Genomic DNA, 26,180 nt, shown 5'->3' with positions numbered 1-26,180 from the left:
ATTCTGTGATTAGTATATTTCTAAACAAAATGGGAGCTTATTAACAAAATCAGATTGCTGTATTTTTTTGAAGCTTATCCTAAGTGATTTTGATCTCCTTATGCTCAAGAACTCTGTGGCATCCACAGTGTATATTATCCATTGCAAATAATTCAAGCCTCGTTTTGAGTTAAAGGGGGGTAGAGAGAATTTTGTCATCCCTTTTGTCATGAAGTGTCAGAGGAAATCACCAGCCCATTCTAGCAGTGGCATTGTCTTCCATTCACTACTTGCACGTTGACTTCAGCTAGAGGGCAGACTTAGCATTAGATTTACGGGCTCCCTGATTCTGGTGCTGGAATTGATATAAGAAAACTATTTTTCTCTGATTGTAGACAGTTTTGGATTGCCAGGTTTGTATACCTACTGCTCCAGAAAGCTTTTTCCACCTGACAAATTATTTTGGAAAAAAAAAAGCCAATAATTTTTAGATATTCATTAATAATGACTAATGCCATTATCATTCACTGATGCACTGACATGAATGGAAAGATAGTTAAATGATAGAAAATGCACTCTCTGTGTGTGCTTAAATTAACTTTGACTGAAAATGAAGTTCCATTAAGTGATGAGAATCATTGTAAAAATTTGAAAAGTCTAGAAGAGGTTTGTTACTACAGAAAAGAACATTCTATTGTATGGGACAAACCTTATTATTTCAACAGTGATCTTTCATTTGGATTGTTTATTTTTCTCCAGGCCGTCTCAAACCTTGTTGAAAAATTTAATCAATGCTTCCTAGTTAATGAAAACATCAGGGTTTTTATAGTGCTCTGCAAAAATGTGATCTGTTTTGCAGATGAGGTGATGTGATGAGTTCAAATATATTCTGTTCTGATAGAATTCAGTTTTAATCTTCTAGTGTTTTGCCTAACTACAGCAATCTAAAAATGTTGGCCTAATGAGATTTTGGGGGTTAGGTTCCCAATTCAGTAGCTGAAAATTTTGCTGAGCAAGTGAGATTGATTCGATGATTACTAAGAATAATTTTGTGTTTGGCTTGTTTGTTTGTTTGTTTTTAATACTTAAGCTCTTTAATAGGTCTTGTATTATGTCTGGTGAGTTGTTTTTTTATTATTTTTGTTCTCTTTTTAGAGGGAAAATTAAGATATGGATCATAGGAATTAATGGAGCTTTATTCTTGTTTTAAATCTATTCAGAAATTTCAAATTTAAAGGCAAGATATATTTGAAGTCTAGGAAGTAAGTGAAAGAACGACAGGGAAAGGTGACTGGTGTCCAGTTTTCACATCTACATAAAAGAAAGATAGTGATAAATGTCTTCTTTGTCCACAAGTATGCTTAATATAGGCACAGTTTAGCACTGCACACTTCCATATTAGAGATCATTTGAAGCCCATGCCCTGAGTAGTCTCACAGACTGTCTGGAGAGCAGAGAAGATGCTGTTGAACACTGTGCAGTTTTTTCTCATTGACAAATGGTTTGAGTTATCTCATGTTGTAGACATCCAAGTGGTTGCCAGGCTCTGTGTGTTTTATATACGCAATTTGACTCCTCTCGTTCTTGGAGTGCACGTTTGTAGTCAACCGTGACAGAAAAAAAACAACTCCAAAGCATAAGCCTTGGACATTTTTTCTTCAAATGATTCTGTTTTTGTTTGAAAGCGAGGCTGAAAAGAGACTATTTAAATGTGGATTGATGTAGACTGATATTCCTCTAAAGATTCCGCAGGACATTTCTTCCTTCCTCAGGAAGGAAGCCTTGATTCTAGGCAACCCACTTCTTTGTACCTTTTACATGAATGCTAACGCATATTTCTTTAGGGAAAGCTCATATCAAAAATACTTAACACAAGATAGAGGATAAATTACCGAGGAATTTATAAAACAATTACAGATTAGCCTGCAGAGAATTCCTGTCTTTGATTCATGCCAAATGCATTGTTTTCAGCTTAGTACCAAGTTTTTGAACTGGTATCTGCATCTTTGTGTAAGATTTAATGCAGTCATTTTTCATCAGATGTCAAATAAAAGATTCCAGTGATTTAGCCGATCTGCTGAGACAGTACTGTTTTTGCAGTGGTCACAGGCAATACAAATAACAAAAAAAAAAAAAAATTAGAAACCTTTCAAAACCACAACAGCCAAAACAAACAAACAGAAAAATGGGATTTCATATTGGAAGGGCACAGCATTTAGTTTGGATGGATTTTTCTCTATGTTATTATAGATACGCAGAATTTTTATTTATCACTTCCTTTGAAATCAGGGAAGGTCCAGTTACTTTCTCACATGTTAAAGTTGTTCAGCATTGTTTTTGTAATTGACTTGGTTTGGACACGTAGCCTTCATCATACAGTCTGTAAAATAATGGAAACTTAGGAAAGAAAATGGTAAAAGGGAAGGATTTTGGGTTGGATGGGGTGCACACCTGGGCTGTACTGTATAGATATTTATGCTGGGCATTAATCCTGGCCCGGCTACGCTGTTGAGTGGAGCATCAGTGAAGACAAGGCATCATTCAGCTCTAGGCTTTGTTAAGCAATGCAGAGCCTTTACTCCCTGCTGTCAGCCAGAAATTGAGCACTTGATTCCTACATCTCCTCCAGCCTAAGAAGACAAAGTTTAAACCATACTGGTTTTGGTAAATAGGAAACATCACACTTGCGTCTCACCTGTATGTGTGCATTAAAATATGTACAGAGAAAAAGGCCAGTACTCAACATTTAATTACTCTGTAGCTCTGTCTTTTGTAACTAATTCTTTCTGCCTTTTCATGCGAGGTCTTATAATAAATCAGTGCCAAACTTCAGCTATAAAACGTTTAATTAGTCTGTAGTAATTGTCAAGTGATTCATTATAATACAAACTTTTTTCTCTTTTCCTGTAGGTCTTCATTACTTCAAAAACATTGTATTAGTAGGATCTCTGCAGGATCGTTATGTTCCTTATCACTCCGCTCGCATTGAGATGTGTAAAACAGCTTTAAAGGATAAACAATCAGGTAATAAATGGAAAAAGACCACTCAGATGAAAGCTTATAGGTTTTGGATTAATCCCATTTAATTTTGAGTGCTTCAGGCACCTCAGCTATGTCTTTAGAGAATTGCTTTCTAAATATGTCCTGCAAAAGATAAGACTGAATAAATTTCTAGTTCATAAACTTCGTTGAAATTTAGCTGGGACAAACACAGCCCCTGATGTGTTACTCCTTGAATAGGGAGGACAAATAGCTTTCAGTTTTTGAAGATGTCAAGTTGTAGCTTCAAGCACATGGGCTTTATTTTGTTGAGGCTTAATACTAGCAGTGAATGAAAATGCAGTTTTACAGTTTCAAGAGATCATGAAATCACAGAATGGTTTGGGCTGGAAGGGACCTTAAAGACAATTTAATTCCAACCGCCCTTGCCATGGGTAGGGACACCTCCCACTAGACTAGATTGCCCAAAGCTCCATCCAGCCTGGCCTCGAACACCTCCAGGGATGGGGCATCCACAGCTTCTCAGGGCAACCTGTGCCAGTGCCTCACCACTCTGCAAGTAAATAATTTCCTCCTTATCTAAACCTACCCTTTTAGTTTAAAGCCATTACCCCTTGTCCTGTCACTGCACCTTGCCCTGACAGAGTCCCTCCGCAACTTTCCTGTAGGCCCCCTTTAGGTATTGGAAGGCCACTGTAAGGTTTCGTCAGAGCCTTCTCTTCCCCAGGCTGAACAACTGCAACTCCCTCAGCCTGTCTTTGCAGGAGAGGTGCTCCAGCTCCTTGATCATCTCCAAGGCCCTCCTCTGGACTCGTATGAATACTTCCATACCCTTCCTGAGCTGGGGGCCCCAGATGCTTGGTTGTTATATTTACTGTTGAGATATCCTAGCGCAGCCATATTCTGATACTATATATTGACAAGTAAATACTTTTTACATAGCCAGTATAAAAAATTAATACTGATGAGCACATTCTCACTCTAAATGTACAAAGAACAAAATGCAAAGTAAATAAAGTGATTTTTTTCCCAGGTATCTGAGGAAATTAAACTGTATTCAATCTTAACAGAAAAGCAGTATAACACATGCTCTGGAATGCATTTGTTTTCAGTTCAAGGTCACAGAACTGTGTTTGTTCCTGGTGATTCATGCAGTGCAATTTTTATTTTCCTCTGCAGGACCAATTTATGCTGAAATGATCCAGAACCTGCTTCTGCCAGTTCTTCAAAATAAGGAATGTAATTTGGTTCGTTATAATGTAATTAACGCATTGCCCAATACGGCAGATTCGCTCATAGGGAGAGCTGCACACATTGCTGTTCTTGATTCAGAAATATTTTTAGAAAAATTCTTCCTTGTCGCTGCCCTAAAATATTTTCAGTAGAGAAAAGCATTGTAAGAGACTTGGTTATTACCTCATTAACAGATGAATCAAATGTTGTGTGGTATTAAAGTATAGCTGCAGCTGTATTTTAAGAGATATTTATACTTTTTATATGGAAGATAATTTATATCATCCACACTTAGGGCTTTTTAACATCAATTTTACTTTCTAGGTAATGTGGCTGTGCAATATTTTTTTTTATTTTATTCTTTTTACTTTTCTATTACTTTTTCTTAATTTGGGGTACCTGATTATTTGGAGATTAAAGCACAGTGTGTACTTTCAGTTTGTTTATTATGGGCTCTTAGACTACAGAAGTCAATGTTACTTGGCTCATTTTACAAGAGGGTTTAGATGCCAAAATTAATTGGATTTAAAAATTCCGATACGGTATTACACATTCAGTCATTGTATTTTAGCACTGCAAGAAGTTTTAACTGGAAACGCAACGAGCTGCTAAAATACTGGGTATTTGAAAATGACTACATCCCTGAGTCTCGCAAAGGCCATTAGTGAGATGTCTGTTCAGATATCACTACATCTTAACAATTTTCTACGAAGTCATTGTCATCGTTATTAAATACGTTATGCCTGTGGGAATATATTTTCTACTGATCTCGAAAACATGTTAGTTTACATATTCAGTTTTATTACTGGAACTTTAGTTTTCAGAAGCAAATGGCAACTAAGGATTTTTGAATGTTTAATGATAGCTGCCTTCAAATAATTGGGGTTTTGCAAACTGTATTAAAATTGCTCCTTTCTCTGTCAGTTCTTCAGATGAACATGGACAGTTTTACATGGACTTCCTTGTATGTACATAACATAAGTAAATGTTATAAATTTCTGCAATACTTTTATGAATTTAATCAATTTTTAAATATTGTTAAAATGTTTTATTGACTACAAAGTATTGTAAATAGAAACCAATACATCTTCAAATGGGACAATATTGTAAACTTTACCTGTTTAGTGATACAGATAAAATGTTTTTGATATACAGGAATGTTAAAGGTCTATTGACTTTCTACTGGTGCTGAACAGCATTACGTTTGATTTCTCCTTCCTTCCCTTTTCTCTGTTTCAAACAATAATTCACTAAAGGTGGGGGGAAATGGGGGTTACATTGTGCATTCACTAATTGTAATGAACATTTTTTTGAAAAATACAAATTTGTTGTATAATGCATGTTTATTTTTAGCCTTGTGTTATTGCATCTGATGTTAATAAAATGAACAAATGGCTCTAATGGAAGCAATTAAAGAAACTGAAATCTTCTGCGAATTACCAAAATTCTGGGGAGGCATTTTGCATATAATTAATAATTTTGTATTATTTGAAATGAATATAGCAATAATAGTTTATAATGACGTGGTTTCTCATTTGATATGGTTTCTTAATACAGTCTTTGTTTTCTTCTCTGTGGCTTCCAAGTTTCAGCGGAGCACCTGCAGCTTGGCAATGTATCCATCCACTTAAGAGGCTTTTATTAGAATTGGGTTAGGCAAGTGCTTATGACACAAAGATACCTTAAATACATTCCCCCTCTAACAAAGTCTAGCTTTATTAATGATTCTTATTATGATGGTGCTACCATATTTGAAATATTTAAATTATGTTCTGGCATCTTGACTGCCTTTTGTTTAAGAGTATTTCAGTAGCTTAATTTTTAATATCAGTTTAGGGAGGTAGATCTACAAATTTTTCCTTGATTCACCATGATGAAGTTAAAATACTGTGAGTACAGAACTGTTTAGACATTTCTGTCACTATTGAAAAATGTTTTTGCCGGATCTCTCTGAAAATTGAAAAGTGTACATCATGCTTTTGTGATTAGCAAAGCAGAAATATCCTGCACTGCAGCCACTTTTTTTTTTTTTTTTTTTTTTTTTTTTGACTTCCTTTTTAATACTTGAGCCCATCCATTTAAGCAGTCTTGAATTTGGTCTGTTCTTTAAGGGAAATGGATGGTATAGAAAATCATATGATATTTGCACGTAAATTTTTCATGGAACAGGGCAAATGAAGAGAACTTCTTTTTCTCCTAATGTGTATTGCTCAGTGCAGTCCGTTTGTAGTCTGGGAGCCCTCTCAGTACTGTAGCCTTCATGGGGGCTGTTTGACATCTTGAAGTCCCAAAGGAATGGCCACTACTTGTTTGTTGTAATACAGCATTGAGTGGCATGATGACCCCAGCGTGTCCTGGAAGTGCATTTCTTAACTGTATGGTATGCTTGCAGTTGCTGTCTGAACAACACATGCACTCATCCATGTTTTGGACAACTGTGTATGTGTTGCACAGCATACTCCCCCTACTCCTGTGTATTTCTACTTTCTATTTACTAGATAGAAGTATGGACTTGTATGCAAAATTAATTCAGTGTTGTGATCCAAAGCAGCCATCAAGTGCTCCATCTCTCCCCTCTTCTGTTTTCAATCAGCTTCATCTTCCTCTGGTGATAGCAACCTCTCCTCCATGCAGGTATCCTACAACCATGTGAAATAGGATTAGGCTGCATCAGATGCTGCCTACAGAATGGGAGTTAAATATTTGGGTCTTATCATTCCTTTATTATCCGTCTCTCATTCCCTGAAGGCAGTATGTTGCTCCTGTTTTTCACAAAGCTCCCAGTGATATTATTAGGATGTCATTGTGTGACATGACTGCAATTTTGCTTGTGTGTAGTGTATATAAATTAATTCCTTGGTTTGTATTTGAATCTTTCATCCAAATGAAGTGTTCTGATCCTACAGATCTGGATACTGATTGGGGGGGGGGGGGGGGAAGATCACTGGGGAAGTCACTAGGCTTTTCAGCAGAGCCACGAAGTTCCACATTGGTGGAAAATGTATTCTGTAGCCACAAAACATTCTTCATTCCAAGCTAATCTTATCAGCACAGCCCCAGCCAGGTATGTGGTTCAGACAGTTAAGGCTTCTTGACTTGATCAGAAAGGAAATGCTTGGAGGGAGCCTTAGGAATTGGCACATCTGTTGGCGACGTGTGACAGTGGTGGATGTGGTGCTTTCCTGATAGCACTCGTGGAAGGCTTATGTTCTGGCCTCTCTGAATTGACCTGCTGGCAGAGTGTATGTTAGCTCCAAGTCTTCTATTCCCTGCTTTTTAGAACAGCAAAATAAATAATGTTTGACTCCGCTTTGCAAGGCAAGCTGGAGAGTAAGAGAGAAATGATCAGTAAATGGGGGGAGGGAAACAACAACAAAGACTTCTTTTAATCACAAAGTCGCAAATTCCTGTGGCATGTGCTAAATTTGTACTTACCTATGTTCAGATTCACAACCTTCTCAACCGCAGGGTCTAGAAATACACAGTTCAGGAGTACAATGTGCATTTTGCATTTTTACAGGAATACAACAAATAAAGAATAGCAAATAATGCTTTGAAGACCTCAGCTTACTTTTTGGTGCAAGAATAGTTCCTAACGAATCCTACATTGCTATTTTATCCTTTACATTTGGGATTGCACGTCAGCATGATTTTCATGGATTTACGTAAAGCTCTCGAGCTTACTGCTGCTTTGGTACCTGCAGACAGCTTGGTATTTTTTAAGGTAAGGATTTCATGATAGCTTTTATTGATGCAACTGCATACATGATTCGTTGTTGAATTTGTCATAGACCTGTGGGCTTTTTCCTTGCTGCTTTTGGTCAGAAGAGCATTTTTCCTGCACGAACCACCAGTATTGCATTTTATTTTCAGTAGTCTAGAAGCCCAGCATCTTGCTGTTAGAATAAGAAAAGGGTTTCCCATTATTTTCAGTCTCTAATGTCCAATTAACCATGTTATTAAAGCTTATTGAGAAAATGTCACACAGAAGGCAGTCAGTTAAATTTAATCACTTCCAGTGTGTAGGCATTGCCAATTGTAGCACAATAAACCCAGCGGAGCATGGCTATTAATTTACTTTCTTAAACTGTTCAAACACAAAACACTATTTTAGACTCCCATCTCCATGAACGGCTGGGTGAGTGAGTTATCTTCTGGGGCTTCCTATCTGTGGAATGAGTTTTGAATTCTAGGAGCAAGTTTTGAATTTCCAGGAGCAAAGCTAGCTGGAGATGTTTGGAGTGACAAAAATGTCGGTATGCTCAAAAAGAAATCAACTGGAGCTAAGAAACTGGAACTCCACCCTGTATGCCCAGACATTATCCGTTCCAGGCTTAGGTCTGTACTGACTGTAGCGTGTTCAAAGCACTTTCTCAGTGTATAAATTGGAAAAAGTGAAAGATGTGGCCTGAAGTACGCCATCAGGTTCGGTGACTGGGCTCTTGCTCAGTTTCTTGCTGCCTTCTTCCCGGGAGGAGGATGATCCCCTACTAAAGTGCAGGAAGAGCAAATTTATTAAATAATGAAACAATTCTGTGAGGGGAAAATGGGGGAAAAGACACGGCAACAGTAATGTTCTATAGCCTTTAATTTATGAGGAGAAAGCCTGTAAATGCTGTGGTGCCAGCCTAATTCCCTCATGGAACCATAGATGGTTTTGGGTTGGGAGGGGCTTTAAAAACGATCTAATTCCAACCCCTCTGCCATGGGCACGGACACCTCCTTATAGACCAGGAGGTCCCACCCACCCTCCGCGTGTTATTTCCACGCTGTATTTTAAGTATTTCTCTTTGTCTCCGCCCTGACCTGCCCCGCGCCTCCCGCCCCGCCCTCAGCGCCCAACGGCCGCCGCGCGAGACCCGCCCGCAGCCGTTGCGCACGCGCCGGGCGCCTGACGGGGCCTGTGGGGGCCATGGCGCTGCGGCTGCTGCGGGGCGCGGCGGGGGCGGCCAGTAAGCGGCGGGCGGGGCGACGGTGGGGAGGGCCCGGGGGTCTCCCCGGCTCCTCCTCCTCCTCCTCCTCCTCCTCCTCCTCCTCCTCTTCCTCACGTAGGGCAGGGGGCGGTTGCCTCGGTGGCTGAAGGGCGCCTGAAATGGCGGCGGGGGCCTGGGGCCGCGTTCTGCCTGCGGCTTGTGGGGGTGAGGGCGTGAGGGGGCCTCTCAGCCCCGTGCCCGGTGTGTGAGGGATTTTTAACTTCTTTTTAAATCCAGCTGTGTAATTAATACATTGCGTGGCTTTGTGACTGCCCTCAGAGGATGAGGGAGTCCGAGGGCAGTTTGCAGAACTTGCTGTACTGATGAGGTTGGTTGTTCAACTTGCCTTTCTCAGAGGTGCTTGGTGTTGAACTTCTCTCACCTCTGTGTCAAGAAGAATGCGTCTTGGTCAGCAATAGCAAGTGTTACAGATGGGAAAAACGGATTTTGTCTCCTCTGTGCTGAGATAATCAATTTCATATCAGTAGCTTAATCTGACTTCTGTTTGAGTTTAGACTAGGATAGCAGCCATAATTTAGCCTTACTTTTCTAAATAGCTTCTCTTTCAGCGTGCTGAAGAGCCAGTTGATTGGCAGGAATAGAAGGATCCAGTGTAAGGAGAATTAAATTCCTCCTGTTTGTAGTCAGCTATGTCATAGCTGAAGGAAAAAAAAGAAAATTCCTTTGGGGCATTGGCAGCGGGTGGCAGGCATGGTGTGGTTTATGTGACTGTAGGGTTTAGTCTTAAGGTTGTGGTATTTTGGGATGAATGGATGCGCTGATGGTGGCAGTGCCGGTGGATCATTGTTGGGCATAGGGGAGGCGGATCCGTGCTGCTTGCGGAGGCCGCCTGCTGTGATCTCGAGCCCGGTGGGATAGTAGTTCTTCACAGTGCATTGCACCTGGGGTGGTACGGGGAGGATTCCTGCTTGAATCCTCCGTAAGAAAGGTCAGAGCCCCTTCAGGCACATGTCCACAGTGAACAAGAACTACTCTCTAAAGATACTTCGGCTGTGGACATTTGGCTTTTTAACCAAGTGTGGAAATACCAGTGATTTTGAGAGGTTTCTAACTTGTTAATGTTAGTTGAAGTAATTTCTAACTTGTTAATGACTTTTGAACGATTTGTGACTTACACTGTCTGTGCACCTCCTTGTTTTTAGACTACTTAACAGAACTTTGAGGTATGGCTGATAATAAGTTTTCTCCTACATTTGTGTTTAAAAATTGTTAGTAGGTCTTTGTTAAAAAAACTTTTTTTTTCTCTTCAAAGCATTTGCACAATTTGCAGTTGTATAAGTGAATGCAAATGTGCTTAAAAGTTTGTCCTGCTTTTGCCTACCAGCTTAAATTATTTCACCATCATAAACGAAGCTCATCTATTCTCTAGCAACCTTCTGGAATGTGTGTTAGTAAGGGAACAATGTTTTTTTCTTTATTATTTTTAATGCTTTCCTCTGGGAAGGCAGAAGCTTCTTCTGACTAAAAAGCTGCTGGAAATGAGCCAGAACCTGGAAATCAGCAGGTTTCTTGGGGAGGTTAGGATTCTTCCAGGAAAACAGAATGTACTGGTCTGTGCTAACACAACTACTATTTAGAGTCTAAAATACAAGAAGGTAATGGTGAAGAGAAGTTCAAGCAGTTTAAAATACACTGTTTATGTGAACTGAATTACACAACTAACACAGTTTTCCCTGCATATGTTTCTAGGACTGAAAATAAGAGTCCGTGCTGATTCCTTAGGTGGTTGTGAGTTGAGTTTTGAACTAGTATTTGGAGAGTTTTTCCTTGGCCTTCACTCCCTAGTTTCTGAAGTTAGGTGGGTTTTTTTGTTTGTTTGTTTGTTTTTCCTTTTTTTTTTTTTTTTTCCCAGAGGTTCTCTATACATTGCTAGAACTGCTCAGTGTTAAAGCTCATGTTTACGTTACACGTGTCCGTTCATTTGACAGGGTCATCGGTGCTTTGCAGCTCTCTGAGGAGCACCAGCTCTAACACAGGAGGAAGACCTGAACCCGCTAAGCAGCCACTTAAGAAACCAAAGTTACCAGTAGGTCGATTTGATGAACCAGAGGAGTCCAGTATAGAGAGGGAACCCCTGGAAAGTAAGTCATGTTTTACAAAATCGAAAGCTGTATTTTAAAGGCAAAGTTTTGAGAAGTGCTGATGTTGGTTTACGAAGAGGAATAGGCGTTCAGCACTCTCAGGATCACTTTCTAAGCTTAACAGTTCTGAAAACAAATGGAGATAGGGCAGTGGGGACAAGTCACAGCAAAGGACGTATGAGCAGAAACTTCTTCAAAACAAGGGTGGTCAAATGCTGTAGGAAGTCACCTAGTGAGGGTGCTGCTAAGTGTCTCTGGAGTAGCCAGCATTAGTCTGTTACCATATAACTCTGACTGGTGGTGGTAAACTCTTGACAGCACCAGCTACTTTCTGTTACCAAAAAGTCAATTTCTGAGTCCACAAAAGATTGCTGCTGTATTTCTTGGTCACTCTTTCTTAGCCTTGCACGGAGCGTTTTGAAGAGCACCAGCAGATGCTGTTTCTTGAGCCCCTCAGTGAGGCCGGGGGCCATGATGAACTGTGGCTGCTGGGGCCTTAGCGTAGCGAGCTTGGCAGCCCCGGGTACCAGCTGTGTCACTGCTGAAAGCCACCATAAACATGTGCTTGTTTACCAGACAGGAGAGTAAAAGAATCTATTTTCTTCTTGTTCTGATGAGCCATCTTTCCTTAAGTAAAAGTGCTAGGCAGACTTGGCTGTTCTGTTAGTGTTTGTTTACCAATAGCGATAGCCTGTGTTTATCCATTCCGAGGTCTCCAGGACAAGCTTTTTCAATGCATCAGTAGATCCATGTGAATATCCAGATGACAGAACAACTGAAAAATTATAGTATGGTGTGTAAACCAGCTGCAGGCAATTCTAGATTGACTTACTTGAGCATTGACTCAGAGTTGGAGTTGTTCTGTAAGCAGTATTTAATTCTTAATTTCTCGTTCTTTTGTTTCTGAGGAAATAAATGCCATCAGTGTTTCATTTAAAACAAATGCATAATTACTATATTTTGCTTTTGGCTTAAGTGTTCTATATTTAGAGCAAAATTGAAGGTTTCTTTTGGCTTTAAATGTAGTCATACCTGGGTATTTTCACACATAACGTTAGTCTGTTCGAATGCTCACTACCCATAGTATTCTTGATGGCTATTAGAAAAAACCTGAGGGTTTGAGATGGCCATTTGCAATTCCCTCTGCTGTGTAACCATCATGGAGAAACCTTCTGACCTTCTGTGTCCGCTGTCAGCACAGCAGTAGCGCTTGGGTATCAGGCTGATGACATCTACAGGATAATGCTAAATGCTTTTGTGCTCCTTGAGCCGTGGGAGGTACTCGAGTACTTGGCATTTCCTGTCAGGGTCCGTGTGAGTGTTTGAACAGGCATCACAGCATGCCATCCTGTATCGCCTGTAGCTATGTGAGCCTGCCTCTGTCACTGCCCTTTTTCATCGCTCTCCAGGATTCCAGTTGTCTTCTCTCATTCTCAGCCCTGCTCGTTGTTACTCGGTTCTCACTGGTGCTGGCTCAGTGATGCAACAGAGGGAGCCCAGAGCTGTGTGAGGCTCTGGAATCACCATGGCAAGGGTGGTGTGAGGTGCAGAGACCTTCAGGGCACTCTGCAGTCTGGCACAGGATGAAAAAATACCCAGCCTAGGGTGGTGCTGAGCCAGAACGTGACTCCTCTGTGGCTTGGCGATGCCTGTGCAGCCGTCCCTGAGTCACTGTGAAGTGAGGTCCCTGTTACAGGAGCACCGAGTAGCATGAGGATGCTGACTGCCAGGGGTGGAACAAAGCTGCGTGGTGGTAAGGGCAGGTGGCATAAATTAGGGAGGTGTTGGGAGCATGACCTTAGCATGCAGCTCAGCACAGAGTTTTCAGGGTCCCATTCACACCCTGCTTAGGAAGGGTTCCCCTCTCCTGACGGGGCATCACAGGACTTAGCAGCCTTATGCTCAGTTTTAAAAGGTAAAAAAGTCTAATTTTAGTTACTTAGGGTTTCATAGTACCTCCTAGGATGGTGGTGTTTAGTCTGTTGATACACCTCAATGCAATATTTACTCAAAAAATATTGTCCATGAAAACACAGTGTTTTAAATTCAAGAACTACGGAATCTTGACCGAAGTTCTCACACCTGTGAGTCTAAAATCAGAAACCTAAACAAACAGAGACACGACCTGATATTTTAGATGTAGCGAACGTACATACAGCATACCTGCATGATGCCAGTTTGTACTCTGAATCCACTGTGGAGCTTTGGACACTGAGTTGCTTTTTTGTTTGCGTGACAGAATTTGATGATACTTTCCCGACTGTAGTCACAGAGCTCTGAAATGGCTCTTTAATTGCTCTGGGAAGTGCTTAACTCAAGGTTGCCTTCAAAAACAAGATAATTGATTTTGTATTTAAGTGTGGACCGAGAGGCAAAGCTTACAGATGATGACAACTTCCATTTTGCAGAACAGTTGGGGTTGGCAGGGCCCTCTGGAGGTCCTCTGCTCCAGCCTCTGCTCGAGCAGGGCCCCCTACAGGTCTCCAGGGGTGGGAGACACCACAATGTCTCTGTGCAACCTGTGCCAGTGCTCTGTCACTCACACAGGTTTTTTTTTTTTTTTTAAGTGTTTCCTGATGTCCAAAGAGAACTTCCTTTGTTTCAGTTTGTGCCCATGTTTGTCACCATTATAGGCATTTTAATGAATTTTCCCTGTCGTTCTAGAGTTCCCTGATGGAATCAATCCTACTACAAAAGAGAGGGGTGGACCTAAAGGCCCTGAACCGACACGTTTCGGAGACTGGGAGAGGAAAGGACGTTGTATAGACTTTTAATGTGTAGATGCATCAATATTGCTAATAATGTTCCTATGAAAAATACATCATGGATAGAAAAACCTTGACTAGATCTGCTGTGAAGCTTCTTGTTTCTGTCATGCTTGTGATGAGTTTTCTGAAAGATATTTTATGTAAATAAACACAATAACATACCAATTTTGGGAGCTGCTACTTGTATGCACACCTGATCTTCTATATTTATCCTATGCCAGTATGAATGCAGGCACAGCGATGTGGAGGTGGCAGAAAAGATAGAGATGTCTGTGTGCAAAACTGGCTAAATGCTGCTTGGGGGAAAAATGACATTTTCTCACACCTTACGTCAAAGGTGAGTATTAGATAAGATCTTAGTATTGCAGGCCTTTAAATATCGCTAAGGTACCTGGCATGGAGCTGAACACCTTTCAGTCAGATTGAACTCAGTCACTTGTTCAAGAATTTGCCTGGTCATAAAATATTTCAGTAGAGTGTGAGCCTGCTGCTTCTTTATTATTAATGTGAGAATAAGGTGGCATTGTTAAAACATCTGAACATACTAACGCGCTAGGTATTTGCTGTGGAAGCTCTTTTTGGTAGACTAGACAAACTGATTTTCTCTAGTCCTCAACAACGGAAAGTGTTTGTTCATTTTTTTTCATCCCTTCGTGTTTCCTTCTCTGTGCTTTGCTGATTTCCCGACCTCTGCCCTTTCGCTCTATGCTCCCTGGCTTATACGCTCACAATTTCTATTACCTGCTTTCGCCATAGCATCACAATGGGCATTAAAACATTAAATAAAGGGAGTTGGAGAGCACAGTGGAGTCTTCCATTTTATGGCCTAAATTTCTCTTTCCTACACAGATCTTTTTGTGCCTTTGGCTATGCCAAAGCAAGTTCAACCTGATTGAAAATCAGCTTCAATCATGATTTATGTTGTTCTGCGTTAACTCAGGCTCTGTAAGAATGTACCAATTCATCCACTTTTACCTCTTGTATGATTTTATTGAAGCACCAAAATGTGTCCTTGTACAGATCAGTAAAACCTCCCTAAAAACCCACCTGACCTCCAAATCTGTCAGTTTGAGTGTGGATTTTATCAATGTAGTATCATGCTAGTTGTGGATTAAGATGTTGGATTCACTGCCACGATGCCCTACAAAAGTAGGGTAGTAGTGTCTGTTTGGTTAGGTTTATCAATCAAATACCTCGCTGAAGAACAAAATTAGGTTTATCGAAGCCTATTTTTTTTATAAAAGATGTTAACTAGTAGCAGTTGTATTTTTGATCCCTTAATCTTCTATAAGTTCTGCAGCATTGCTTGGATATTGGAAAATCAGTCTGTATTTACCTGAGTCACTCTTGTCCTTCTGTAGTACAGCAGATACATATTCCCAAAATCTACTGATTTTTTTAAGTTACCTAAAAATGCACTGGGTAAACTTATTTAATATATGGTGTTTATTAAAATGTCTATTTCTAGTGTTGCTTTTCCTCTTCAGTCGCTAGTAGAGGGGAAAATACATCATCACCTAACACACCACCTACTTCTCACATACGAAGTAGAAATTCTAATTGGAAATTTCTGCCTTTTCTGCATCATTATCAATAGGCGTAACATCTTAATTAGTGAAGAGGCAAGAACACTGCTGCAGTTATTTTACTTCAGTATTCTGAGCTACCCTTCTTACCCGTGGATTGTTGCACAATTTCATTATCTCTTGCCAGATTTTGCCTTTCCCAGCACAAGCTCCGTGAATGTTTATCTTGTTCCACTTCTTGGTGTTCGTGATATTCAGTTCCAATTGCTGCCTTCGTCACAGACAGGTTTCTGGCTGCAGCTACGCTTCTCTCTCATTAAAGAGCAGCACTTTTTGTCTGGCATATAAAAATCGTCCTTACCTGCCTGTGGTTTTCTTTATTTTTCTGTTGTTACCTTTGTGATTAAGAGCTAGATCTACCGATGTCTTTTTGCAAAATGGATATCCCTGTGTCAGAAGTTGCGATCCATCCCATTTGTTGCTATTCTTGAGGAAAGTGAAATTGCTTGGTTCCTCCCTGACATGAAGGCTCTTCAGGCACCTGTGTGTCTGCCTCCAGCCAGGTGATGGCTGTCCCTGCCCTGCCCCTGCCCGAGCCCCAGGAGTTGTTTTCAATGGAGCTCAGGCAAGTCCTAGGCATTCCCTGCCTGCATTCACTGAGTTCCTTCATTTGACAGCTGCTTCTGAAAGCACTGTCCGTACCAATGAGAGCACTTCATCAAGGTGGGGATTTTTTTTTTCCTTCTAAAACCTAAAAAAGCTCCTAATCACTGTAAATACAAGTTGTCAATGGGTAGGCACTCAGGAAATAGAGGAGACCTCTTCAACATGAAGGAACAGCCTTTCTTCACCACCTCCCAAGTCAGCGCTGCTAACCACCAACCAAGTATTTTATTAATTTGTTTAGGGAATGTATCAATAAGAGAGGCCAAATGTTTGGGCAAAATAAATGGCCAAAAGGTGAATGCCAAGGAGCCTTTTGGTCTGGCAATGGGGCATTTACCAAAAAGAGAAGCCCTGGGCTCCTTTATTGATAAGTCCAAAGTTTTGTGGTGCTTCAAGATCCCCATCAAAACCAATAATGGTTTCAGTGCAATAACCAACACAATGACATTGTAGGGTGTAAATTATAATTTCTGTTTTGTTTTCTTGCAGTGTCTGCAGTTGTGAAGGAAGCACTTCAGCACTTTTTCAGTGCTGTCTTCCTGCTCTTTCCAGATGATTAATATTAGCAATTCACTGTGATGTAGCATAAGGATAAAGCTATGACTTGTAGCATTAGCCATTAGATTAACCATAAAGGTATGTCTTTATTGTAAATACCAATTAATCTATTTCTGTAGCTCTTTTTGTTAGTGTAAGAGGGTAGAAAGCATCAGGGGTTTTATTCCTGTTCTGTTCTCTTAAATTTCTGTGAGGCAAAGAGTTGTTTTGCCTGTGTAAGCAAAATCCTGTAATTTTGGAAGATGCTTGTTGCTCTCTTTACTAAAAAGCTGTATGTTGCTTTTCTGCAGTACTTTTTCATTTTTAAACTTGCTTCTGCCAGTTTGTTTACATACATTCAGTGCATTTTTAAATTTTGAAGCCTTCATTGTTTGAAGGAATTGCTCTGTAATTGCTTTGTTACAAAATATATGAAGCTGCACTCTGCAGTTAAAATGTTTGCTATGTGTTGTCATGTTTGGAAAGTATTTATTTCAGTGCTGATTCTACTGAGTTAAAATGCAAGGTTGTATTATATAGTTGAATCAGAGTAAAATTACCCTGTATCGTAGCAGATGTGTTTAAAGGACCGTGGAATGTTGTTATAAAACTTCACTGCTTTTTAAGTTGACTGCAATAAATGGATCACAAGTACCATCAGTCTGTAGCAATGTGGCATTTTTACGATGCTGACTTTGGTTTTGTTGCTTAAAAAGGACCACAACACATTGTTCTGAAGTATCAGGAAAATGATACAAAACGATGTATTAATTTGCGAGAGAAGAGGATTTGGAGATTCTCTGTTATTTGTAACTGTTCATCAATTGTGAACAGCATCCTGCATATCATCAAAGCTAAGGAAATGATTTGAGATTTATTTCTGTGTGCTGACAGTGATCAGAAAACATAAAAAATTTTGATAGCTTTGGTTTTGTAACATGCAGTATGGAAACACCTTTGCTTGGCTGATGGTTGGTGCTTTGTGCCACACCAGCCGAGGCGTGCAGTCTGCACTCTTAATACTGCTACGCTTCTGCTCCCTGGTACGTATTGGTAGTTGGTGGCGGGGCGTAGTCATGTGTGGTCTTCTTAAGGATTGTTGTTGTAGAAAGGGTGGTGCAGTCCAAATAGAAACATAATTATAAAATCTGTTTTTAGCAAATCCTGATAAAAGTTTTCTATTTAAAACAAGTATCGTTAAGAGTAGAACTAATGAAGTCTTGTGTCTTATGAGCTTCTTGAGCCTCCTGTAAATCCAATTTCTTTCCCCATGTTCTCTTGTTGATTGACATTATCTCGACCAGGCAAGAGAAAGGGCATCTTTCTGCTCATCTCTGCCTCCCTGGAGGCGTTACTTGGACTTCTTTCTTCTCTTCCTCCTTCCCCTGCACTGACTTTGACAGAGCTGTTCGGAACTTACTTACCATGGAAACTTTTCTCTCCTTGATACCTTTTCAGAATAGGTTAAAGTTACTCGATGGCTTCTAAAAAAATGGGGCAATGCAGACATTAGCCTTTCATCCTTTGACCATACTTTTTTTTTTTTTGTTGTTACTGTTGGAAATACTCATTATCGTCTCTCTGCATTTTTCTCTCTATTAAAATATGGTATTTTTCCTCTCAAAGAACATTAAAAGTGCCAATTAAAGCTTACGACAGTAAGACTTTGACAGGCTTTTTCCAGACATTAAGTCTCCCAGTCAACTGTAGTCTCGAGCCTTAAAAAAATCACATATTTAAATGGTGTATTTTTAGAATGAGAGTGTTCACAGCTCTTTAAGGTCCTTAATTAACAAATTCATTTATAACAAAGCTGACATACCCGGCCATTAAAACACACAGTTGTAATTTTGAAATGTTAGTCTCTGTCAAAATTAGGTGAGCTATGAAGTGAGTTGGTGGTGAGGTCAGTTCTGGAGGCCAGATAATGAACTATTGTTTGCACTGAGATTCCCACCTCATCAGCTGCTTAAAAACTCGACTCGATGGCGACTTCCCTAGCCATCTGTGCTCCCTTCGTAATGAGCTGCAGTGGAGGAGATGCCTCCCAACGCTAGCCCATCTTAGAGCGTGGAGATGAATTCCTCACTACAGATGGTGAATGGGAGGAAGTTTTAAGAGCATCTTCCCCATTAACTAACTGTAAAAGCTGCCTAAGTAGCTATCTTAAGGTCTCCCTTATCTTAAGACAGCAAGAGCTTATCGACCATTAGATAAATAGAATTGAGTGTCGGCTTTGTGGTCGTGGCAGTAGAGAAGCCAGAGCGCCAGCAAGTGCCACCTCCTCAGAGCGATCTGTGCAAGGAGACGGCAGGACCCGTGGTGCTTTTGCAGCCTGTGCCCTTTCCCAAGTGGTTCTTGTGGGGAAAGGACATCCAGAGCCAACTCGAGCCACCCAGAGCACTTTGTGAACAGGAAATTGCTTCCCTTAAAAGGAGAGAAAAAAAAACACTAGTGTTAAAATAGGCTATATCAAGGAAAGGGTGAAGTGTGTAAAACTAACAACTAAACTCCAATGCCCTGTTAAAAGAGGGGGAACCAACATGAAGGTAAAGCTGGCATACTAGAAAAAAAAATGAATAGATTTGCTCAGCAAAACCTTAATCTGTGTGGTTTCCTTTTAGCAGGGTAAGGAACAAAGGACTGTGTGGTTCCAGTTTTCATTTGAAAGATGGGGAAAATTTCACCGTCTCCCAGAACATACGTTAGCAAATATTGCTTAGCTCAGGGAACATCATGCCTTTAGTTATTTTTTTTCTCCCAGGGCTTTCACTTGCAAGTTCTACAGTGTCTATGTGCAATCGTTAGATTTTATTTTTCCAGTGTTCCACTTGAGATAGGAATGTAGTGTAATAACAGGTAACTGTTGGTCTGGCAGGCATACTGCTTCATCCTTCTTGTATATGGTGATGCCATTTCTTCAGCCTAGTAATGACAGCTACAGCTCTTCTCTTGGCAATTACATGTTACTTAATCCTGCTTTTAATTTTTGACACTGAGGTCATTTTTGATAGGTACCTTTAGTTCCTTTTCGAGTGGTAGCAGTGTGCTTCACAAAAATGAATCACAAATTGCAGATGTTTCTTTCTCTGAAGGAAATCTGATAATTTGTATTTTGTATCTGAAGATCTTGTTGACAAATAAAAATGTTAAGCCCCATGGACTGGAACTCCACCATCTCAGAGCTGTGTCTGAGTCTCACACTCAGATTCATTATCATAGTAAAATGCAGCTCTTGTGGGAAGTCAAAGATGCGAAGAGAGAAAAAAGAGATGCCCCAGCCCTGGAGGTGTTCAAGGCCAGGCTGGATGGGGCTTTGAGCAGCCTGGTCTGGTGGGAGGTGTCCCTGCCCATGGCAGGGGGTTGGGACTGGGGTGGTCCTCAAGGTCTCTTCCAACCCAACTGTTCTCTGACTCTGCGATTCCATAGATGAGTAAGACTGATCACCCTGAGTGTTTTAAACACCAGATCATTTGAAGGCCTCCTTCCTTAATTGGGCACTGGTGAAGATGACTTAGCTGTTACATGTAATGTTGCTGACCTTTTTTCAGAGCGCAGGTAGCTTCCCCTGACACACAGAGTTTCTATTTTGAATATACACTGGGACTTGTACCTACTAAAGCGACGCCTGTACCCACGGTTGCTTTGAGAGACATACTCTGTCCTCTCGTCCCCCAGCTCGGAAGGACCTCTGGTGTGAGAGAACCTGGCAGGGAGAGGCTGGATGACACACTGAACAGGTGCAGGAGGGCAGGCAAACGCACATTTGGACAGCTGGAGACCAGATGGTCCTTCCTATAAAACTATTTCCTATCTGCAGCCAAGTGTGGATAATATCAGGCGTCACAGAGGCCTGCTGTGCTCCGCAGACTATGTGAGGAGAGAGAGCGGGGTAATGCTAAGCTGGATTTGAGCAGCGATTGTGGTGCTTCACAGGAAGCCAGAAAGCACAGCAGTACAAGTATGCAAGGGAAGCAGAGATATTTCCCTGTGTTTTTGATAAGTAAGGGGGGAGAATGAGGTGACTGGAGCATTATGGTAGCATGCTGTGTCCCCATACCTGAAATAACCCTTTGTGTGAGTGTTTATTACTAAGCGCTGGCAATACTGACATACCTGTGCATTGGAATGCCTCGTATTGTCTCTTTCCTGGCCCGTGTCCTCATACACTTTGTGGTGGAAGAGAAAAAGAAAATATTTGGTAGCTACCACCACTAGCAGCTTAGCTGTGATGGGGCAGATGGGCAGCAGAGTGGATGGCAGGGCTGAGTCATGAAGTGGGTGTCCAGTGTTTCACAACGAGCCCATGGGGACACCTCTGTGCCTGCCTTGGGGCACACGGAGCAGCCGCTGCACCTTCACCAGGAGGGGAAGGAGGATGAGGATTTCCCATCCTGGGCTCATCTGTGACGGGCGCTGGAACCTGAAGCCCAGCAAATGCTTCTGCTTCCGGAGCCCTGCCTCCATTCCTGAGGGGCACAGTCACCGTCAAGCCCAGCTGACCTCCCCTCTGGGCCTTTTCTGCATTGCAGCGAGTCCTGTGCTCCTGGGCTGGCAGGGACCCCTGCAGCTCAGGCAAGTGATAGCCCAGAACTACTGATAGTCCTGTGCAGCCTTTGTGTCTGGTCTTCAGAAGAAAATGGAAAACTTACTTGTTTTATACCATAATAAAAATTGCAATTCTTATCTCTTCTGTCTCTGCTTTGACAGAGTCCCAGGGTTTTTGCTGTCACAACAGTGTATGTGCATTTTTCTCGCAGTTTATGGGAACGAATAAGGTTTGTGTCATTTCAGAGTGTGTTGAAACTGATAGCAGAGCAGCACTGCTGATGTTGCTTGCTTTATTTTAGACCACACTGGCACTGGAAAACATTAAGTTAGTTTTTTATCCGTGAGCAGAGGAATGAACAATTGCTCCTGGTGTTTGGAAGAAAACTAAAGCACAGATTTTCATCATTTGCTGATTGCTGGGAGAGAAATTGAAAGGTATAGACTGCTCTGTAGGAAATTCTCATGTAACATAATTTGGGCATAGCAGCTTTGTAGCCCACAGAACCCCTTCCAACTGCTCTTCTGTACTCCATCAGCCAGATCTATTCATAGAATTTCAGAAGTGGTCTGGATTTTGTACTGTTCCTGGATGCACAACAAACTTCTTCTAAGCCTGTGTTGATGTCTTGTTTGTTGTGTTTGTTTTTGTTTTTAATTTAGGCTATCTCCAATTTGCTTTATCAGAGCCAGTTCTAGCACAAATACCCTGCTTTGCTAGCCTCAGGACAGGAGGCCCAGACTTACCAGGAGATTTACCATGAGTCCTGAGAAGGACTCCGTGTACTGGAGACTGGTCACTGAATCCTCGGTCATTTAACCTTGCTGGGTATGCAGGGGTTATTTTTACTTATCCCATGAGAAGTAGAACACGCTGCAGCGAACCAGGGCTGGCACACACAAGAACAAGTTCTGTGGGAAGCTACTCTTAATACAACTTAATTTCCTATGAGCAGTAAGAAATGTACAGTATGACCTAGTACATCACTAAATGTCGCAGCTTCCTCTCACACAACTCCTATGCTGCATCCAATCCCAAACTCATCATCTCTTCCTGTCGCCTCTCTCGCAGCACTGTTAGCTCTTTTCCCCCATTCCTTGGCTGCGGGCTAGGCAAACCCAAGCATACATCTGCAGAATGGGTGAGTCACCGTGATTCCCCGCTGTCCCACATAGATAACCTACAGCCTCACCGAGCAGCGTCCCAGTGCTGTCCTCTGCAGGGGCAGCCGTGGTCTGTAGGTTGTCCTCTGAACTGAGTGCTCTCAGCCACCCTATTGGCAGCAATTTGGACTCCGAGCATTTTCCACTGAGTACAGGCATGCTGTTCTCCTGTGGCAAGACAAAATGCGTGTGTTGTTCCTCTCCATGGAAGGAAATTATTTCACTTACAGCCTCCTACACACAGCTGAAACTGAAAACCATAACCGTTTCTAGAATGTGAATATCTACATACATTGCCATAGCCTAATGCAGAAGTGTTTGCAGCTTTCATCCCTGTGTGGGAGGTTGTCACTTCATGAAACCATTTCACAATGCATCAAAACTCGATAGATAAAAATTATAAGGAAATATTTTATGTAGTAAAACTACAGCTAATAGTTTTTCTTTTGGAGCTTGGCTAGTTTATACATATTTTAGATCATTTTGAAAACTGAAAAAGTTGCTGAAGTAGAAAGTAAATGCTGATGTCTTATCTCCACTCCTGTGAAGTTGTTTACCAGATGCATGTTTTTTTGCAGTCATGAAAGAGGAATCCAGATGGGACATGCCAAATTGTAAGGCACCATGATAACACCTCCTGGAAATATAACCCAAATCCAGCTAGGCCAGCAGCCTTCATCTGATTGATAAAAAGTATCGCCAGGCACTTCGGCAGAAGCCCCTCCTAACAGGCATTGTGGGATGATAACGGGACATTTTTCTGATTCCTTCTTCCATAGAGCCTACCATGGTCATAAAGTTTAGCTTTTAAGCACATTCTACTTTTCAGCACGGTTCTCTTCAAGGCCCCATGTTCCTCAGACAGGCCCACACCTTGTACACAAAATAAATTGACAAGAGACAGAACGAATACAAAGGTATATACTAGCTTTGGAAAAGATTTAAGGAACCGTTTGATCAGCTTCTTTGAATTGTTTCTTACAGTTTATCTTTTAATGCTCTGATTAGTTGAGAGGCCTTGAGTGTTTCCTAAGTAAAAGTCAATAAAAAGATAAACATCATTAAAGAAAGTAATATAGAGAATACATTTAAGATACTATAGACCTGATAAACTGTACTGTTTTTACTGACTTTAACAGATGTGAGTCTGAATTCAATGTGAATAAAGATAATTTTTCCTCTTTGCAAATATTCAATTGAAAGAAGACGTTGGATTTTTTCATATGTAACAGTAATGTCATTATTCTTTTAGAGCATAATTTGAAATGCTGTCAGATGCAGTTATATTTCTCAGTGGAGAAACGACTGGTTTTATCAGGTATAGCTGGGTAAATCTTTTGCTTAGTTTTGCTTTCAAAATTTACACTTGTGGGTGAACACTTACTCTAACCTGTTCATATGGGGCTCAGTCCTATTCATGCTATTTTTTTAACTTTTCTTTCCACATGAAATTCTAATAAAAACAGCATCTAATTTTCATGACCTATATCCCGCCCTCCAATCACATGCACCAAAACCAGAGGTTGTTGTTGGTTTCTCCCCAAGTATGCATAGTTCACTGTATCCCCAGACATTAGAAAACAATTCCCGGCCAAATATACGTCACACTTCTTACTCCTTTTATCCACTTCTTACTCGTCTTACCCACGTCTCACTTCTCTTACCCAGCTGAGGCTCGTGCAGCTCCTGTACCTTGTATTGTTTGCAGTCCTACTTGTAGGCTGTATTGCTGTCCTGCAGCGTTCACGGAACTGGCATAAAATGCTTCTTTTGGCATCATCACTAAACAATGGGAAAAATGTGGCAAGCACGAGTCTAATAGCTGGTAATCAAAGTTTTCTCAGTTTATGCACAACAGTACTTAGAGCACTCTGTCATGCTAAACTTCATGCCAGTGGTGGCTGGAGGGCGTTTAAGAACAAGAGGAGCAAGGAAGAGCGCAAGAAGAATGAAGAACATCTATGTAAATTAAGTAACTCCTTTGGAGACGTATCTGTACACACACCACTTCTCCCTGCAGATGCTTTCTAGTTTAATGTCTGTTGATGTGTAAGGGTCACAATTCAAATATAATAACGTATTTTACATCTCCAAAGAACTGTACTGGTATTAATACTCTCAGACACCAATACGAGAGATTTTTAAAGGCAAAAAAGTGGACACTGAAGTAGACTGAGAAAGTATCAGAGCAAAAACTTTTAAGTGCTGAAGTCCCATTCTCTTTTTGCCACATGTACGTCAGTACATTAACATTAATATGTCTGTCCTCTTCCTCAAGGAGCAGAATTTTGGAGAAATTATTTTTCTAAGTGCTTACGGTAGGAAGAAAGGTTTCTTTTTGTTGCATGTTCATGACAATGCAAGCTGAAATACATGAAGAGAATTGGTGATGAAAGCCAACATCTTGGCCTGATGACACATAAAGTCAACAACAGTTTCCACAAGTGGACACACGTGAACAAAACCTGAGATGGCGCTGTTCAGCCAGGTGAGGGTCAACCTGTTTGTGAACCAGCCAGTGAAGGTCTGTTTCAGAGACTCCCCAACAGCCAGCACGTGCAGCTACTTACTACATGCAGCACCAGGGCACATGTCTGAAAAAAGCTATGTAAGTGGGCTACATCAAAGGCCACACAGAGAGAGAAACTTGGGAGAAGGCCAGTAACAGCATCTCTGCATCAGTGACACTGCGGTAGAAACAGACACACGGTGTCCTCAAGCAAGTGACCCCTTGGAAACGTCAGATAAAACCACTCTCTAGCACGTATGTCACAGTGGAGTTGTCGACAGTGTGTGGGTCCTGTGTCAGTTCTTACATTCTCAGAACAAGTATCTCTGCATGTGACTTGAATAAAACTTATTCTCAAAAGGAGCAATCTCATCAACGCTTATGCAACACCTCAGGCTCTTTTAGCCACTTTAGAGTAATTCTTTAACACTCAATTTTTTTCTTGTTTTTTACCCTTCCTGTAGATTTATTTTTGTGTCAAGGCTTCATTAGCATTAAATTCAGATTGTTTGAAGGAGGAAAAACTCAGTTGCTTCTTAATTTCCATTTACTACCAAGTTCTTCAAGTCTGTAATAACAGCCAATATTTTTTTTGTAGTGTTTATTCTAAAAACATTTTCATTCAAACAAGTTGTATCTATGAAAGCTGTTTATCTTTGAAAATTTACAGGAAAAGACTCCTCACAGCAATCACTCACTAATAATAAGGCTTCAAATTCTACCAACTGTGTAGATTTAATCTGATCTATTTTTAAACATTTTCCTTTGTGCACATCCTCCGCTGGCTCTGCAGTCTTCACTCTGTTTTTTTTTTTGAGGGGCTAGAACTTCCAAAACTTCATCAAATACTGCTGGCTACAAACCAGCTTTTTACTACAGGGTCCTGCAGCTTCTTCCCAGATACTTACCTTGGAGGGTTAAGGACTTGTGCATGAGGTATTTTCAGTCTCAGCCAGAAGTGAGATCAGAAGTCAAAAAAATTTATTTTACAATGCTGCTGCTCTGATAGGTATATCTGGGAGCTGGGGTTCCAGTTCTGTGTTTGGGACAGCTTGGTGCCTTAAAGGGTCAACAAAGTAAGACAGCTGCTCTCAAGTGCAGAAAGCAAGTGCTTCTTTAAACCTGAAAATCCACGCCATCTTCTAAAAATACATAAAAAGCAGCTAGCTATTTCA

The 26,180-nt window shown here is 41.0% G+C and overlaps 2 protein-coding genes across 5 annotated transcripts in view; both read left to right on the top strand.

Annotated features, from left to right (window-relative positions):
- FAM135A (family with sequence similarity 135 member A) overlaps window positions 1-5,731 on the top strand; it is an 82,565-nt gene extending 76,834 nt beyond the window's left edge. For all 3 annotated transcript variants that reach the window (XM_035321057.1, XM_035321059.1, XM_035321056.1), the window contains 2 exons: window positions 2,890-3,003; window positions 4,159-5,731. In XM_035321057.1, the coding sequence (XP_035176948.1) occupies window positions 2,890-3,003; window positions 4,159-4,364 (320 nt within the window). In that variant the 3' untranslated portion in view covers window positions 4,365-5,731. The remainder of the gene's footprint in view (window positions 1-2,889; window positions 3,004-4,158) is intronic.
- A 3,277-nt stretch (window positions 5,732-9,008) lies between these two features.
- Window positions 9,009-17,444, top strand: SDHAF4 (succinate dehydrogenase complex assembly factor 4). 2 transcript variants are annotated; one of them, XR_004749552.1, is made up of 4 exons: window positions 9,009-9,164; window positions 11,135-11,287; window positions 13,952-14,392; window positions 16,737-17,444. XR_004749552.1 is itself a non-coding variant. In XM_035322195.1 (3 exons), exons 1-3 carry the CDS (start codon window positions 9,125-9,127, stop codon window positions 14,059-14,061), a joined length of 303 nt encoding a protein of 100 aa, XP_035178086.1. In that variant the 5' UTR covers window positions 9,009-9,124; the 3' UTR covers window positions 14,062-17,444. The 2 variants fall into 2 exon arrangements, 1 of the variants encoding a protein (XP_035178086.1); XM_035322195.1 differs by having other exon boundaries at window positions 13,952-17,444.
- Window positions 17,445-26,180: the final 8,736 nt, after the last annotated feature.

Source organism: Oxyura jamaicensis, chromosome 3, assembly GCF_011077185.1.
Source record: "Oxyura jamaicensis isolate SHBP4307 breed ruddy duck chromosome 3, BPBGC_Ojam_1.0, whole genome shotgun sequence".
NCBI classification, from domain to species: Eukaryota; Metazoa; Chordata; class Aves; order Anseriformes; family Anatidae; genus Oxyura; species Oxyura jamaicensis.
The sequence above is the reverse complement of the archived record's forward strand: the minus strand, read 5'-3'. Positions and strand labels throughout refer to the sequence as shown.

Bases quoted from the DNA above. Each gene is read 5' to 3' on its own strand.
- SDHAF4 (XM_035322195.1), top strand. From the start codon at position 9,125: ATGGCGCTGCGGCTGCTGCGGGGCGCGGCGGGGGCGGCCA. The intron at 9,165-11,134 runs GTAAGCGGCGGG...TTCATTTGACAG, and splicing joins GGGCGCGGCGGGGGCGGCCA to GGTCATCGGTGCTTTGCAGC. The intron at 11,288-13,951 runs GTAAGTCATGTT...CTGTCGTTCTAG, and splicing joins AGAGAGGGAACCCCTGGAAA to AGTTCCCTGATGGAATCAAT.